General features: G+C 40.9%; 2 protein-coding genes across 6 annotated transcripts in view; one reads left to right on the top strand and one right to left on the bottom strand.

The window, feature by feature from the left end:
* Window positions 1-140: 140 nt before the first annotated feature.
* On the bottom strand, window positions 141-7,422 carry dus1l (dihydrouridine synthase 1-like (S. cerevisiae)). Of its 3 annotated transcripts, XM_076266272.1 has the most exons (14): window positions 7,295-7,422; window positions 6,851-7,122; window positions 6,645-6,753; window positions 6,316-6,366; window positions 6,121-6,233; window positions 5,728-5,810; window positions 5,430-5,569; window positions 4,687-4,834; window positions 4,350-4,446; window positions 2,387-2,475; window positions 1,717-1,877; window positions 1,506-1,543; window positions 1,188-1,263; window positions 141-957 (listed from the first exon to the last, which is right to left on the bottom strand). In XM_076266272.1, exons 2-14 carry the CDS (start codon window positions 7,085-7,087, stop codon window positions 821-823), a joined length of 1,479 nt encoding a protein of 492 aa, XP_076122387.1. In that variant the 5' UTR covers window positions 7,088-7,122; window positions 7,295-7,422; the 3' UTR covers window positions 141-820. The 3 variants fall into 3 exon arrangements, with proteins under 3 accessions (XP_076122387.1, XP_076122388.1, XP_076122386.1); XM_076266273.1 differs by having other exon boundaries at window positions 5,430-5,533; window positions 6,851-7,422; XM_076266271.1 differs by having other exon boundaries at window positions 6,851-7,422.
* Window positions 7,423-11,264: 3,842 nt separating this feature from the next.
* Window positions 11,265-13,875, top strand: part of csnk1da (casein kinase 1, delta a) — a 33,145-nt gene continuing 30,534 nt past the window's right edge. For all 3 annotated transcript variants that reach the window (XM_076266283.1, XM_076266282.1, XM_076266281.1), the window contains exon 1: window positions 11,265-11,754. In XM_076266283.1, the coding sequence (XP_076122398.1) occupies window positions 11,679-11,754 (76 nt within the window). In that variant the 5' untranslated portion in view covers window positions 11,265-11,678. The remainder of the gene's footprint in view (window positions 11,755-13,875) is intronic.

The following is a 13,875-nucleotide window of genomic DNA, read 5'->3' on the forward strand; positions in this document are numbered from 1 at the left end:
TTGGTGATGTATGCCATTATTTGTTGAGTACTTTCATGAGGTGTGCTTAAATACCAACACTTGTCTTTTTAAGTTCCAGGACACATGCATGCAGGTTGAGTTACAAGTAGGTTAACAGTTAACAATGACTGACTCCATCATCAGTTCTTAACATGAGAAGTTTATAGATGAAAATGCACTTATGTTAGATAGGACCGGCACCATTCACTGTTTTGCTTTGGTAACTATGGCAAAAAGTGGTCATTTGATAAAAAGAAAAGAAAGATAAAAAAAACACCATCACCAAAACAGCAAAAAGATTTTTAAAATATATGTATGATAATCAAAACAACTGCATAAAACAAATTCTTTCAAGTCCAAGATAAAAGTTGACCAGATATGTGCCCACTCCTTACTGCCTCCTCGGGGAAATATGATTCATATTTAAAAAAAAAAAACTATCACAGCAGCAGAGGCCTTTGACTGGGCTTCTCAGTTCCTGGCGAGAGGGCAGGAGCACATCCGCCATCAGTCCAGTCTGCCCCGGGGACCACTGCACAGCACCCGGCTGACAGCACTCCTCAGAGGGGAGGAGTTAAGTGTTGATTGGATGTCATTTAAATTCATATCAACTCAAATAATCTCCACTGGGTTTATGTTCTTTTAGTTTTTGTGGTGGTTGTTGTTGTCTGCAACACCATTGACGTGACTCGCTGAGATGGTAGACAGCAGTGATTGGGAGGCCCGTGTGTGTGTGTGTGTGTGTGTGTGTGTGTGTGTGTGTGTGTGTGTGTGTGTGTGTGTGTGTGTGTGTGTGTGTGTGTGTGTGTGTGTGTGTGTGTTATGCAACGGCTTGGGCGACTGGCTGATCGGGTGGGATGGAGGGAGACTCCTCCTCGATGCTCCCGTTGAGTTGACCGTTCTCCATCTCGGCCGCCTGAATCTTCAGTGCTTTAGTCTTGAACCTCAGCCCATGACCTGGACAATACAGTGAGAGGACAGTGCGATTAGATGTTAAAACGCAAATGAATCAAGAAATAAAAAAAGGAATTCATTCATAGATTTGGTTACAAAGGCTGATTTGTTGATGGTGATTTTGTTGCTACTGGTGGTACCGTGATGGAGGGCTGTTAGGGATCCAATGGGTACAACATGTAGTGCTTTTGCAACTTACCACCCCCTGCCCCTCGATTCGCGGACTAACTCACCTGGGCAATCGGCCACTGCTTTATAGGCTGCCTTCTTACAGCAGCCACGACACAAGCTGAAGACGCACTTATTTCCCTGAAAATAAAACAAGGCATTTACAATCATACTCATTTCACAATATTGTGTCATGTTCATTAACAATGCCCCCACCCCCAACCCGACCTCGACTGAATGCAGTCATGGCACGTGAAATACTAAACATACTCATGGACACAGCTTCATACTTCGCCTTCAGCACGGTAATGTAACTAAAACTGTCAGCTTTCTTACATATACACCTTCACAAGAAAAAGAAAAAAAAACAGTGAATTACTTACTTTAGGGTTTCCACACTGCTCACACTTGATGTACTTTGCTGTAAATGTAAACAAGTCAGTCAGCCCTTTCTCACAACTCGTCATAAATGAAATTCATTCTTCAAAAAAATGAAAACAACCCTGACACACGTTTGGTCCAATGCTTAAATGACATAAACTACCAGTAAAGTGGCAAAGTTGGAAAATCATGGTCACGATGACATCTGCTTACGTTTTTGTTCAAGACAGAAGTTCTTGTTGGGGTTACGGGCTTTCTTCTTTTGCTTGTTTTTGGAGAGGGAATCCGTTGTGTTGTCGGTGTCCTCCAAGGCTCTCTTTGCCCCCTTGACCTCTGGATCTTTGGGGGTGTTCTCACTCCCTGGCTCCTTTGGCCTGAGAAGAAAAACACACACACAGAGTTAGGGTTGATAAGTGGCACAGGACAGTGTTGCAGGACAGTAGGCAAGTGCCGTGGGACAGGGGTCACCAGACAGAAGGCGAGTGGCACAAGACAGTAGGTGACGGCCACGGGATAGTAGGCAAGTGGCATGTATAAGTAAGTATAAGTATATATACTCTTATACTGTATATGTGCCACCAACAGTACAGTAGAGCTCCTATTGCCTCTGTATTTGTTCACTAGTTTAGGTATGCGCACACCATGGGACACCATGAGGAAATACTGCCAATGTGAATTTAACATCCACTGTATGAGAATTGTTGTCTAGGTCCTGCAGCTCAACACCATTTAAACTAAAATACTGTGCAGCTTGTTCTTTTCAGTGTTTGCTTTTTGCTGTACACTAGTTCAGTAGTGCACATCATGTTCACTACACCTTCATGTTTTACGTCCTGGCCTCTAGATGTTCTGCACTGTGGAGGCGTTTGGGCAGTGGACTTACGGGGGTCGGACATATGGTTGGCAGATCCAGTGAGGCTGGGGCAGTCCACCAGAGCGACTGGTGTCCGTCTCACCCTTGGCTATCTCCTCCTGGTGTGAGAAAGGAGAACAACATGTTTGAGCTTCTGAGAAGATTCACAAAGACAGGCTGAATTAAACTCAACTAGTGCAGTGCCCGTTCAAACATGCTATTCCTGTAGAAAACCTGTAGCCCGATTACATGCCCGCAGGTAGGCCTGCTTTAAAAATAGGATGATATGGAAATCATTCCAGCTAAGCATTCAATAATGAATACTGAATATTACAATATAATACATTAAAATAGATGTGCAGTGATCAGAATTTAAGCATCACTGCATGTGATATTTTTTAAAGATCAAAATGACATCAAAATAAAAAAACAGCTGTTTTAAGGCTATATGTTCAAGATGTACTTGATGTTAGAGAAGATTTTGTGGAATGATGCATCTGAAATTTGCAACTACAGTATATGACTCAAAAACAATCTCTGGTAGCCTATAAGTGACATCATGCTTTGTCTGCCACTCGTTGTCTGTAGCTGATCAAAAGGACATTAAACAACTCAATCTTTGAGTTAAAGCTACAGCCTACTGTATGTTTAGCCAATTTAATAACTTAATGATATAGACAAACCATTCATCATTTTATGCCTGCAAACCGCATACAGAGGCATTCTTTCTTGTTGAGGTCAGACATGATAATCATCCAAACATGGCTTTATACCCGTGCTGTGCACCGATTCATGCTGCCAAAACTTCAGCCCTCTCTGTCTCTGGTCCTTCACTGTGCTGCGTGAGAGGGGGAGTGGCCAACAGCTAGAGTGGCTAAAGCCAATGTGTGTTTCTTTTACCGATATGTTTAATGATATCTTTTGCATTTCTTATTCAAATATCAAACTTAGCACTGCACTTACTCGTGCCTGTAGCAAGACACCTGCCAAGTTATGAAATTAGTCGGACGAACGGTTCTACAGATATGCGAATAACAAACACGCACACAAACACATACACAAACACACACACGTTCCTGAAATTTATAAATTGATAATAATAATAATAATAATAAATTCGTTTTATATAGCGCCTTTCTAGAAACTCAAGGTCGCTGGGGGTGGTAGTAATTGTGTGTGCATGTGTGTGCGCAGGAGCGCTGGGTGGGATGGTGAAGGGATTAGAGAGTGAAGGCCTCAGTGAAACGATGTGTTTTTTGAACAGGCCCACAGAAGAGGCACAGTGAATGGGGGGGTGGGGGGAGTAAGTCAGAAAGGTATTTAGGGGGCCAGAGCATGAAGGGACTTGTAGGTGAGAAGCAGAATTTTGTACATAATGCGGAACTTGACTGGTAACCAATGGAGCTGAATGAGGGTGGGGGTTATGTGCTGCCAGGGCTTAAGACCCTGGTAGCTGAGTTCTGGACATATTGCTGCATGTCCAAGGTCTTGGAGGGGAGACATACAGAGGAGTATGGCATTTTAGTAGTCCAGACGGATGAAGATGAAGCAGTGGATGAGGGTTTCGGTTACTGAGTCATAGTCTTGAGATGTTTTTCAGGTGATAGAATGCAGATTTTGTGACGTTTTTAATGTGGGATTGGAATGAGGTTGCGGACTAGATAGATGTACATCAATGATTCATACATTATGCTCAGACTGCTATGAGCTGATGACTTGATACACTGACAGAATGGGTTTCCAGTCTGCTCTACTATTTGTGTACAATTATAAGAGTTGGACATTTTAGATTTCTTCATATAGCAGACACTTTTATCCAAAGGGACTTAAATATTTCAGGGCCATTGGCCCCAAAGCAAGTAGAGGTTAAGTGCCTTGCCCAAGGGCACAACGGTGAAAGCTGGGAATTGAACCCACAACTTTCCAGGCTTTTTAGAACAGGATTTGCTATATAACAGATCACAATATAAATGGTGAGATATCAAAATTGTACCTGGCAGCGTAGCTTGAGCTGACGGCTGACCTCTGCTAAGCCCTCGATGTTTTTGACTTTGGCCAACTCTTCTCTCAGGTCCTGGTGGATCTGTAGCCTGCTCACAATGCACCAAGTAAACAAGCAGGATGAATGAGGAACATCACCAGCAACAGGTGACAGGTACATGGACAAGCACGTTATCCTTGTTGTATCCATATCCATTATAAGACAAGTGAATTCAAAAGAGCTCAAAACACAAAGACAAAAAAACAGGCCAGAAGTGTCACATTAATGAATAGGACAAAGCCTGTTTTTTTTTCGGTCAAGCAGGAAAGGGATTTCTGGAGTGACATACGTGTGGTGCCAGAGCTTAAAGAGGTGGGCGCGCACAAAGGACAAGGAGCAAGGGGGATGTTTCTGGACCACTTCAAGGTACTCTTCCGCCATTTCCCACACTGGGGGGCTACGACCCTCAAACAAGGCTGGGTTATGCAGATTCCCCTCTGTAAAGAGAAGATAATGTCAAAATAAGCTCTGAGCACACACAAAAACACAAAACAATGCCATTTGTACAATTGCATAAGAACTCACACGTGACGTAAGGAAGGAAGATCAACTCCTAAACAACCGGAAGGGCACTGAGAGAGCACCGATTTACATTTAAATGTATTCATTTAGCAGATGCCTTTTCAAAAGAGACTTGTACATGTCAATTATATTACAAGGGCATTGTTACATTGTCCCCAGAGCAACTGGGTTACGTGCCTTGCTCAAGGGCACAACGGTGGAAGCTGGGAATTGAACCCACAACGATTCTAGCTACGGCATGCTAGCCCAGCTCCTTAACCACTACTATGACAGCCCCCACAGATCTCTGCCAAGGCCAAACACCCAAACATCTCGCAGAGCTACTGAAAGTGGAGACTCGTTTACGGATCCACCACAAGGTTCAAATCGGCTTCAACATTTAGCGGTATTTCCTTGGCCCATGGTAAACCTTTCCAGCACATCTCATTAAAAAAAACGGATCTGAGTTTTCCATAACCATGCTAATTGACCCACTGTGCTGAAAACATACGGGGTTCTGACAGCCCATACCTGCACTCATGATGCCATGGACCCCCGTTTCCTCCATGCATCGCTGCACATCACTCAAGTGCTGAATGTTTCCATTGGCAAAAACTGGGATGTTGACCGCCTCTCTGCCAGTGAGAGAGAGTGAGAGCGAGAGATACAAACTGTGAGATGAAGGCATCAAATTAGTTTAATTAGTCTTTATCCTAGGTAACTTATAGTAGATATATTTTGACTGATGAATTTCAAGGGCACAGAAATGTATCTACAAAAAAAAAATGGAGCTGGTGTGACGCATGTGCTACTAACTTCAGCATCTCACCTTACAGCCTTGATGTGCTCCCAGCTAGCAATTCCGGTCATAGCACCTTTCTGATCTTTGGTTCGGCCATGAACAGTCAGAAGCTGAAGACATTACAATGACAAGTTAAAAGGAGATGACAACATTCCTTGGGTGAAACATCCTTACAGAAATCACCTGTAGGGCCCTAATTTGAATGATGGGCCAAGTGCAAAAACTTAGCTCTAACTAAAGCTAATTTCATAACTAGGAAAAAATAATTAGCATATTCAACACCATGGACAAGATCTCAGCGCAAACACTAATGAGTCCATGTGCCCCACGATAGGTTCATGCAGAAGAACTTTGCAAGTTCATAGACTTTGCACTTTGACTGCCAAAGTAGGGCCCATAGAATCAATGACATGATGGTACCTGGCATCCAGCTTTCTCCAACATCTTGGCATACTTAACGGTCTTCTCAATCTCAGGGAAAACTCTAATCTTGCAAGTGATGGGAACCGAGAGTTTCTCATTTGCCACTTTAACTGAAAGTCACAATATCACATTAATAAACCAAGATGTATATCAGGGTATGACCATATCTGCAACATAGAGAGACATACTCACTCATCTTCTCAAGCAGCTCCCACTCATCTTGGAGAAAGGCGCCATAGTGACCTTAAGGAAATAGAAATAACCAACCTGTTCACACCTGCTACAGCTGGGCTGCTCAGAACTGACCTCTGAGTCCATCATCATTTTGTAGTTGTTGTTTTGTTTCTTTAATGCTCTTACTTATTGTCGAATAGTGAAATTATGTAGAAATGGTAGGCTATCATATTCATCAACACATACAATGTGACGCTAGAGGCTGTGACCAACAGTAAACTAACCTGAATTGCACGATTGTCTAAATAAATTTAAAAAAAATAAACACACAGGTTCAGCTGAGATACCTCTTTTCGCGATCATTTGAGGGCATCCCAGGTTAAGGTCAATGGCATCGCAGTAATCTTGTGCCAATAGAGCAGCTTGGATAAATACCTCTGGATCATTGGCACAAAACTGTGGAATAATAAAGATTTTAGCACAGTTACCGAATTGGTCCTTTCCATATTTACATCTATACTTACAACAAATCTAAACAGGAGCTTAATGATACCTGTGTAATCAGCGGTCGATCTTCAGGACATACTTCACTGTACAGGTTCTCACGGCGATAATTAACATCTCTCACGAACACCTGGGCATGAAACATAGGTGTGTAGCAAAGCTCCGCGCCGTGTCTTCGACTGAGAAGCCTCCATGCTAATTCACTCTGGTCCACCATGGGCGCAACCACATATCGAGCTCCTTTTAGGGTAGTTTTCCAGAATTCAAATCCTTGAAGCTTCGCCATGATACCCAGTGTTAGACAGATGGAAGCCTAAACGACTGTGACGATTAATGTTAATTAACTTTCACCTTTTGAATATGCCAGCGACTGTTAAAAGAGCCCAAACGGATCAGATCCACTATGGCGTGTTGTCTGTGTCAGCACAAGACTAGATGGGCTTGATAACATGTCAAAAGCAAACTCTTTACAAATGCTAAACTTCCATAATACCTTTGATTCCGTGAGCCACACCTGTCCTACCACCCAGATGAAGATCAATTCCACCGAAAGGTTTTTAAAAAGTCTATCATGGACACAACTCCAGTGGGCTTCTTCGGTGCGTGTGTAGCGCAACACTATATTCGTACCGTTCTGAATTATCAACCAATGATACATCGTTCCTATTCTAGCCTATGAGTAGGTCTAGTGTAGTCGTAGCGGTTTATGTTTTCAATGACTATATGATTATATAATGACTCCATTTCTTAGTATGAATTTTTATATCAACAAATTTATATTGTGGTATAGTTTTAATGTAGGTTTGCCTGCATTAGAGACATAGGCGCAAATCCGGTTTTCTGTTGCACATTGCATATCATCCTGGAGATGCCGCTGCAAGCTTATATTACTGGATTTTAACAATATATGAATTTCTGTTGCCTATCATGTGTATACCCCAGAGAAATACCCAAGAGTCTAAAAAAATACCCTTACAGAAAATAACTGCATCAGGCCTACTTCAAGTGTCAGCAGTTTGCTGAGTATCAAAACTTCGACCTTGAATTTCCCCTAGGGATCAATAAATAGCCAGTACTATAAGACTGTAGGCTACTATAGGAACACTATAGAGGGCAAGGATATTTTAGAAATATTACAGAATAGCATATACATCGATACATACAACTATCAGAAATATTACATTATTACTATAGTTATTTTTCGTAAGGGGTAAGCTATTAATAAATAGTGACATGCTTTACACAATAAAACTAAAGTTTTCATAACATCAAACGTTAATTCATTAATAAATGATGATGTGTTTTACAGTCATACAACACATTGTATTTAGAACTTTTCAAGGCAGCCAAAGTGCTTTACTGAAGGGGGAACCTCAGTATAGTAAGCACTGCTAATGTGTAGCAACCACCTGATGCATGGCAGCCATTATGCGCCAGAATGCTCACCACACACCAGCTTGCGGTCATAAATGTATCAATCATATTTTGAGGTAATCATGCACCCTAATAGTGTGAAATCTTGCAAAACTGATTTTGTATAACCAGTGTCCAAGAGAAATCCTTATTGTATGTGTACTCTGTCACTTCATGTGTGTGATGTCTGTCATTGTGTGTGTGTGTGTGTGTGTGTGTGTGCCATTTCTCATTTCAGTTGTGTGTGTGTGTGTGTATCTCCTGCATTAAAGATAAATGAAGAAATACTTGATTCATGCTAAAGGAAATGTCACCACAGCACTGTCCTGTGCATGTAAACACACTCTCTCTCTCACACACACACACACACTTGAACAAGTAAAAATAAAGTAAAAACAATTCCGAAAACAAAAATATAAGCCTCATCAGTTATCAGCCACATCCGTGTAGCGCAGGGGGTTAATAGTTTGATGGCCATTACAGAGTTATTATAGTTTTGGCGTTTTCATTATTTTTTATTTAGTTCTTTCAGGTTTCTGATTTCTTTTAGTTTCAGTTAGTTTTACAATAACCCTGGGCAACCTGTAATCGCAGGTATCTTGGCTGATGTCACAAAATTTGATGTGTAAGATCCATAGAGTGATTTATTTTTCCCTAGATAATGTGCAGTACTGGGCGGCTGTCATATTTTGTACCGCTCTGCGGTACATCTAGTTAACAGAATGTTCATTAGCCTAAGTAGCTAGTAAAGGCTTGCAAATTATGAGTGTCTACTCAATCAGTTTAACAGTACAATCCATGACTAAAAAGTTGTTTTCAGCACAGCTGTTTACAGGTGGTCGTCAGTTTGGCTACGCCTACACTTTGCTCAGGTTCCGTTGCCGATACGATTCCGAGAACATGCTTTGTTGACGGACGTTGGAAGTTGTTTCGCGCATGGCATAAAACGTGACCGAACTTACCGAGCTCCGTTGTGCAACTCACTCCACGTGATAGCTTCAAGCATTGGTTCCCATTTAGCCAATCACATTTTCGCTGTAGAAAGTTTCAATAGTTGTGGGCGTGCCTTATCTCCGACCTGTTTAGCCCGTCTCCAACTTGTAGAGCTGTACCACACACTTCATGTGCAGGCTAATATGTAAATTTACAGCAGTGTGCACACAGATGATTGGTGTTGTCGGAGCTGTCTTAAAACTTGGATTGTAGGCCTATAGGCATTTCGAAATACAGGTAGCATATTGCTACAATAAACTCCTAGGCCTACTCAAAGTTTGATCCCATATGAAGCCCATATGAATTAAAATATTTTCTCTTCTTATGCTGCAGTTTTCTCTAATTTTGACACCACCAAAGATGAAAAATAAATGAACCACTATAAAAGATTCACTATTGCCATCAAGTAGGCTATGTGGATGTAGCCTACCTTTTTATGGTATGTGAAAGTCAGAGAGAACAATGCTTTACAGTCATATAGTGTATAGGCCATGTGTTTGTGTTTCATTATAAAAGGACATTAATGGGAATAGGGAATAATGCTATTAAATATGTGCGCTTAACCTATTGTGGTGAATAGAACAGCTGCCTCACAGGATTAGAGCCTAATGCCGGCAGATCATTTTTAATTATCATCAGTCACAGAGATGGACAGGGGTTTCAACCATAGATTGATGGAGGTCCCCCTCTGTACATTTTTAATCAGTCAGCAAAATCTACTTTCATTTTCAAGACTTACTGATTAAATGGTTAGCCAAGGCTTCAACCTTTGGCATAACATGTTAGATATTGATATCCTTATCCTTTTTCTGACTGTTATAATATTAAAGTGTAGACACGACAAAAGACCCTTTTATAACGGAGATCGAAGAGACATTACATAACCCTTTTAGGAAAGACACCCAAGTGTTGTATTTGAGAACATTTTCGACACACCCTTCAATGAGAAGTTGACATGGTCAATTCAGCCAAAAGCCCTCTGTCAATATATGACTCAGACAGAAAAAAAGAATACATTAGTTCTTCCATTCATCCTGAGGTGATCCGGCTACCAAGGTAAATCCCTAAAACATCTGAGTCACCTGATCACCCCTTAATTCAACTAGCCCACTTCATAGTGTGAATCAATTTGCACTTATTGGCTATAATTGTTGTACAAGCAAATTATTGGAAACATATGGTGAGTCAGCAAACACACCTTTGTGATATGTGGTCATCATTTTGTTCAGAAAGAGGCAACAAAGGGACAACAGTGGGTTGTTTTTCTATGTGGCTGGAATATTCTTCAAATAGGTCCTTTTATTTGTCATGAAATATAATATTGAAGTATGGCTTTGTTTTACTCTTAATATAGCATATTCATGATTGTTAGCTGGCATACATTAGCCAATGTCATGTATCAAAAATAAAAAAAGGCCTTGAGCAAATTAATTGAATTGTGTTGTGTTGCGTAGGCCTAGTTTCCAAAAACTATTGAGGCGGCTGGGAATTTGTGCAGGCCAACTGATGGCCTTACCCACACCCACCAAAGGCAAATCAGTCTTTCTAAACCAGAATTTGAACAAATGGCAAGTAGGCTAGTTCTAGGCCTATATTCCTGTGACCTAAGGACAGGTGGCTGTGAGAGTGTGAAAGATGATCTTCCTTCAGAAAGTCCTCCTGAATACCAGATTCAGAACACATCACAACCGTTCAATATCTGAATGGGCCACTGTAAATGTGAAACCTGTTGTGTGTGCCACAGTTTGTCTTGTCTGAACAGCTCACATGGGCAGATAGTAGGCTAAGTTGTTCATCATTTTCACACACACACACACATACACACACACAAACACACACATGTTTAACTCGAATGAGTTGAAAATATCAAATAAACCCAATGAGCATTTACGCAAATAAAAGAAGAGGGTTGATATAAAAACGCTTTCTGGACAAAAGACACCCTGACAATTCCATTGTTGTTATCCCCTCCCCCTTTGCCGGACACTTTACAGTGGACGACTGTTGCTACGGGAAGTGATGTCACTTATACACAGTAGATTATTCAACTGATCTAGCCAGCAAAGCTACAGCGGAGGCAGAGAAACACTGAGAACCGAGCAGACGGAAAAGGGAAGGGTACATTTTGATAAATCCATCTTCATCCTTTACAAATTATGAAAGGATGTGTTTTAAAATAGCAAGAGCATAAAGTGCACACCTAAACCTCTCCAGGAAACCCCGTATTGTGGTTTTTGGAATTTCGGAATGTTTTAAAACGATTGGTGAAAACGGGAGAATCTCTGGCAGTATTAGCAAGCTAGCCATATATTAAAAGAAGGGGACTCTTGAAGATATACTGGATGAGAGGCATTGAATAGACGTGTCTAAAAATTTGAGTGCGTTTGGAACAGCAACGAAGAGAAGCCGATAGATCGTTTTTCTTTTTGTACAAGAGCTAGCTACATTGCTAGCTATTCATTTTCGCCAAAATGGAATTGAGAGTGGGAAACCGATACAGACTTGGTAGGAAAATCGGAAGTGGATCATTTGGAGACATCTATTTGGGTAAGTAAACTTGATACAAAAGTGAACGTTACCAACCTCTTTTAAAATGCTGTGTGCAGCATGTTGTATGTATTAATTTGAACCAATGTTGGAGGTCTACATGCCCGAGGAGTTTGTCATTTTGTTTAGATTCTCCGTCTAGTCAGCTTGCGTAGCTATTAGATAATGGTGGCTAACATTAGCTGTTTACGGAGTCCTCACAGCTAGCCCTCCCAGTTGTAAAAAGGGTAATGTTACCTGGCTAGATTACTTTACAGTTGATCTGAGATGGATGTCTGTTAATATTATATCTCCTTATTATGGAAGTGTCCCTTCCTTAATCTACCATTGCGTATGATGCCAATGGTATCTATTTACGATGGCTGTTTTATCTATAATAGCTCTAGCTTCTAAGCTGACTGTTAGCCATCCTTAGGTAGCTAGCATCTACCCTACTAGCCGAATTGTGATCACGTAGCTTGTCAGCTGTTTTAACGAAAATTTGACATATCAATAGCTCTCGGGTTAGGTTGCCAGGCAAGCGATTTTGCTGTGAGCTCGATTGTCTGACCAGCTTCCCTGGTCTCAGATAACGTGGGTTTAGAGTTCTACAAGCAAATTAGCAGTCTGTCTGATCACTAACGTTAACGTTATGGATTGTGCATAACGTTAGATTTCAAATCTAAGCAGTAGCCGTAGCGAGATACGATTGATAATCCGATCTGCCATAGCTAGGTTGCATTCAATATGAAACATAACGTAAAACATAGCCACATTAACCAAGTATATCAGTAAAGTGCTGTTGACCAGGCAATGATCTTAATGTTAACACGTCGACCGTCATTTCGCCTGTAGCTAACGTTAGCTCTCAGTGTATAACATTAGCCAGTGTGTTAGATTTCATTTTGTATCTTGAACCGAGTAAGTTGCGCCGTATCCTGAGTCAAAATATGAATTTGCAAATGACACCAAAAAGAGCAAGCCTCTTATTTAGTAAACATTATCATAATGTTGATAATGCTCATAATGATTATGTAGTTGAGAATATGGCCCACACAGGTTTCACAAATCCTCAAAAACAACGTTAACGATTTGTTGATTCGGAATTTAATTTAACTTGCCCATCAATTGGTCCATTGTACGATCTCGTAATTCAATCTCGTAATTCAGACAGCTCAATTTAAAAAATCTGTTTAACAGAATTAATCGCATAACAATAACAATTTGCTTTCATTGTATGAGTTACATTTCCTTTGAAGGACAGCTATGACTTGATTGTACACGGCAGTAACACAATTCAGTAGGTGCTCTAATCAGTTTTAATTGTACCATGACAGGAACATGTTTACTCCCAACTGTGGAAAACTCGACACATCGCTCACTGATGATCAAGAGCTGAGTTCATTTGGTCAATAATTTGATCTCGGACAATTTGCACCTACCATATCCTCGGGGAGGCCGGTATATATGCATGCCTCCCCATAAAGCCATCAACTATAGCCATGTTGGGAAATGTTGTTACATGTCCTCTGCTTTGCGTAGGCACAGTGTTATAAAGTATGTCGTTTACATGTTGAGAATTATTTCCTTGGTTAACTCAATGGGTTCAAACTGTCTGCCACTGTTATGGAGTATCGTCTGCTGTTGTGAGAATCAGAACTGGGAGAAGGTTTGCACGTGCAGCAGTTATTTGTTAAAGGTCAGCAAGCCATTCAGTGGTACTCATGATTTGATGAAGGGTTATTGATTGTAAAGATTTGGTATGAAGTTTAGACTTGTAGTCATCTATACATCTGCCAAGCAGGTATATTTTCAGTTTGGTTGGTTTGTCAATGTGTCAGCAGGATTTTCATGGAACGTGGTGAAGGGCTGTAGCATAGGTCAATGAAGGACCCATAAACCCATGCACACTAAATCCACAATTTATTTTTCATTTTTGCTAACATGGCAAGACATGTGCCTAACATGTGGCCTTGGTAGATGACTGCACTCGGAATTGCCCCTTAGTTTTGTGTGTTGATATAATTCCCATCTCCTGATTTCCTTAAGCCCTATTTTCTGTTCTGTCCAAACATTTTGAGGGATCTATGAAATAAAGGGTCCTTACATAAGTGTATGCCTCTTAATTGTCAACTTTATGTT

The sequence above is a fragment of the Alosa pseudoharengus genome, unplaced genomic scaffold (genome assembly GCF_046254945.1).
Source record: "Alosa pseudoharengus isolate Yale_2024_CS ecotype anadromous, Long Island Sound unplaced genomic scaffold, YU_APseudo_1.1 YU_APseudo_1.1_scf_4, whole genome shotgun sequence".
Lineage (NCBI taxonomy): Eukaryota > Metazoa > Chordata > Actinopteri > Clupeiformes > Clupeidae > Alosa > Alosa pseudoharengus.

Bases quoted from the DNA above. Each gene is read 5' to 3' on its own strand.
- dus1l (XM_076266272.1), bottom strand. From the start codon at position 7,087: ATGGCGAAGCTTCAAGGATTTGAATTCTGGAAAACTACCCTAAAAGGA. The intron at 5,570-5,727 runs GTGAGATGCTGA...TTCATCTCACAG, and splicing joins GAGCACATCAAGGCTGTAAG to TTTGTATCTCTCGCTCTCAC. The intron at 958-1,187 runs GTGAGTTAGTCC...TGTATTGTCCAG, and splicing joins AGCAGTGGCCGATTGCCCAG to GTCATGGGCTGAGGTTCAAG.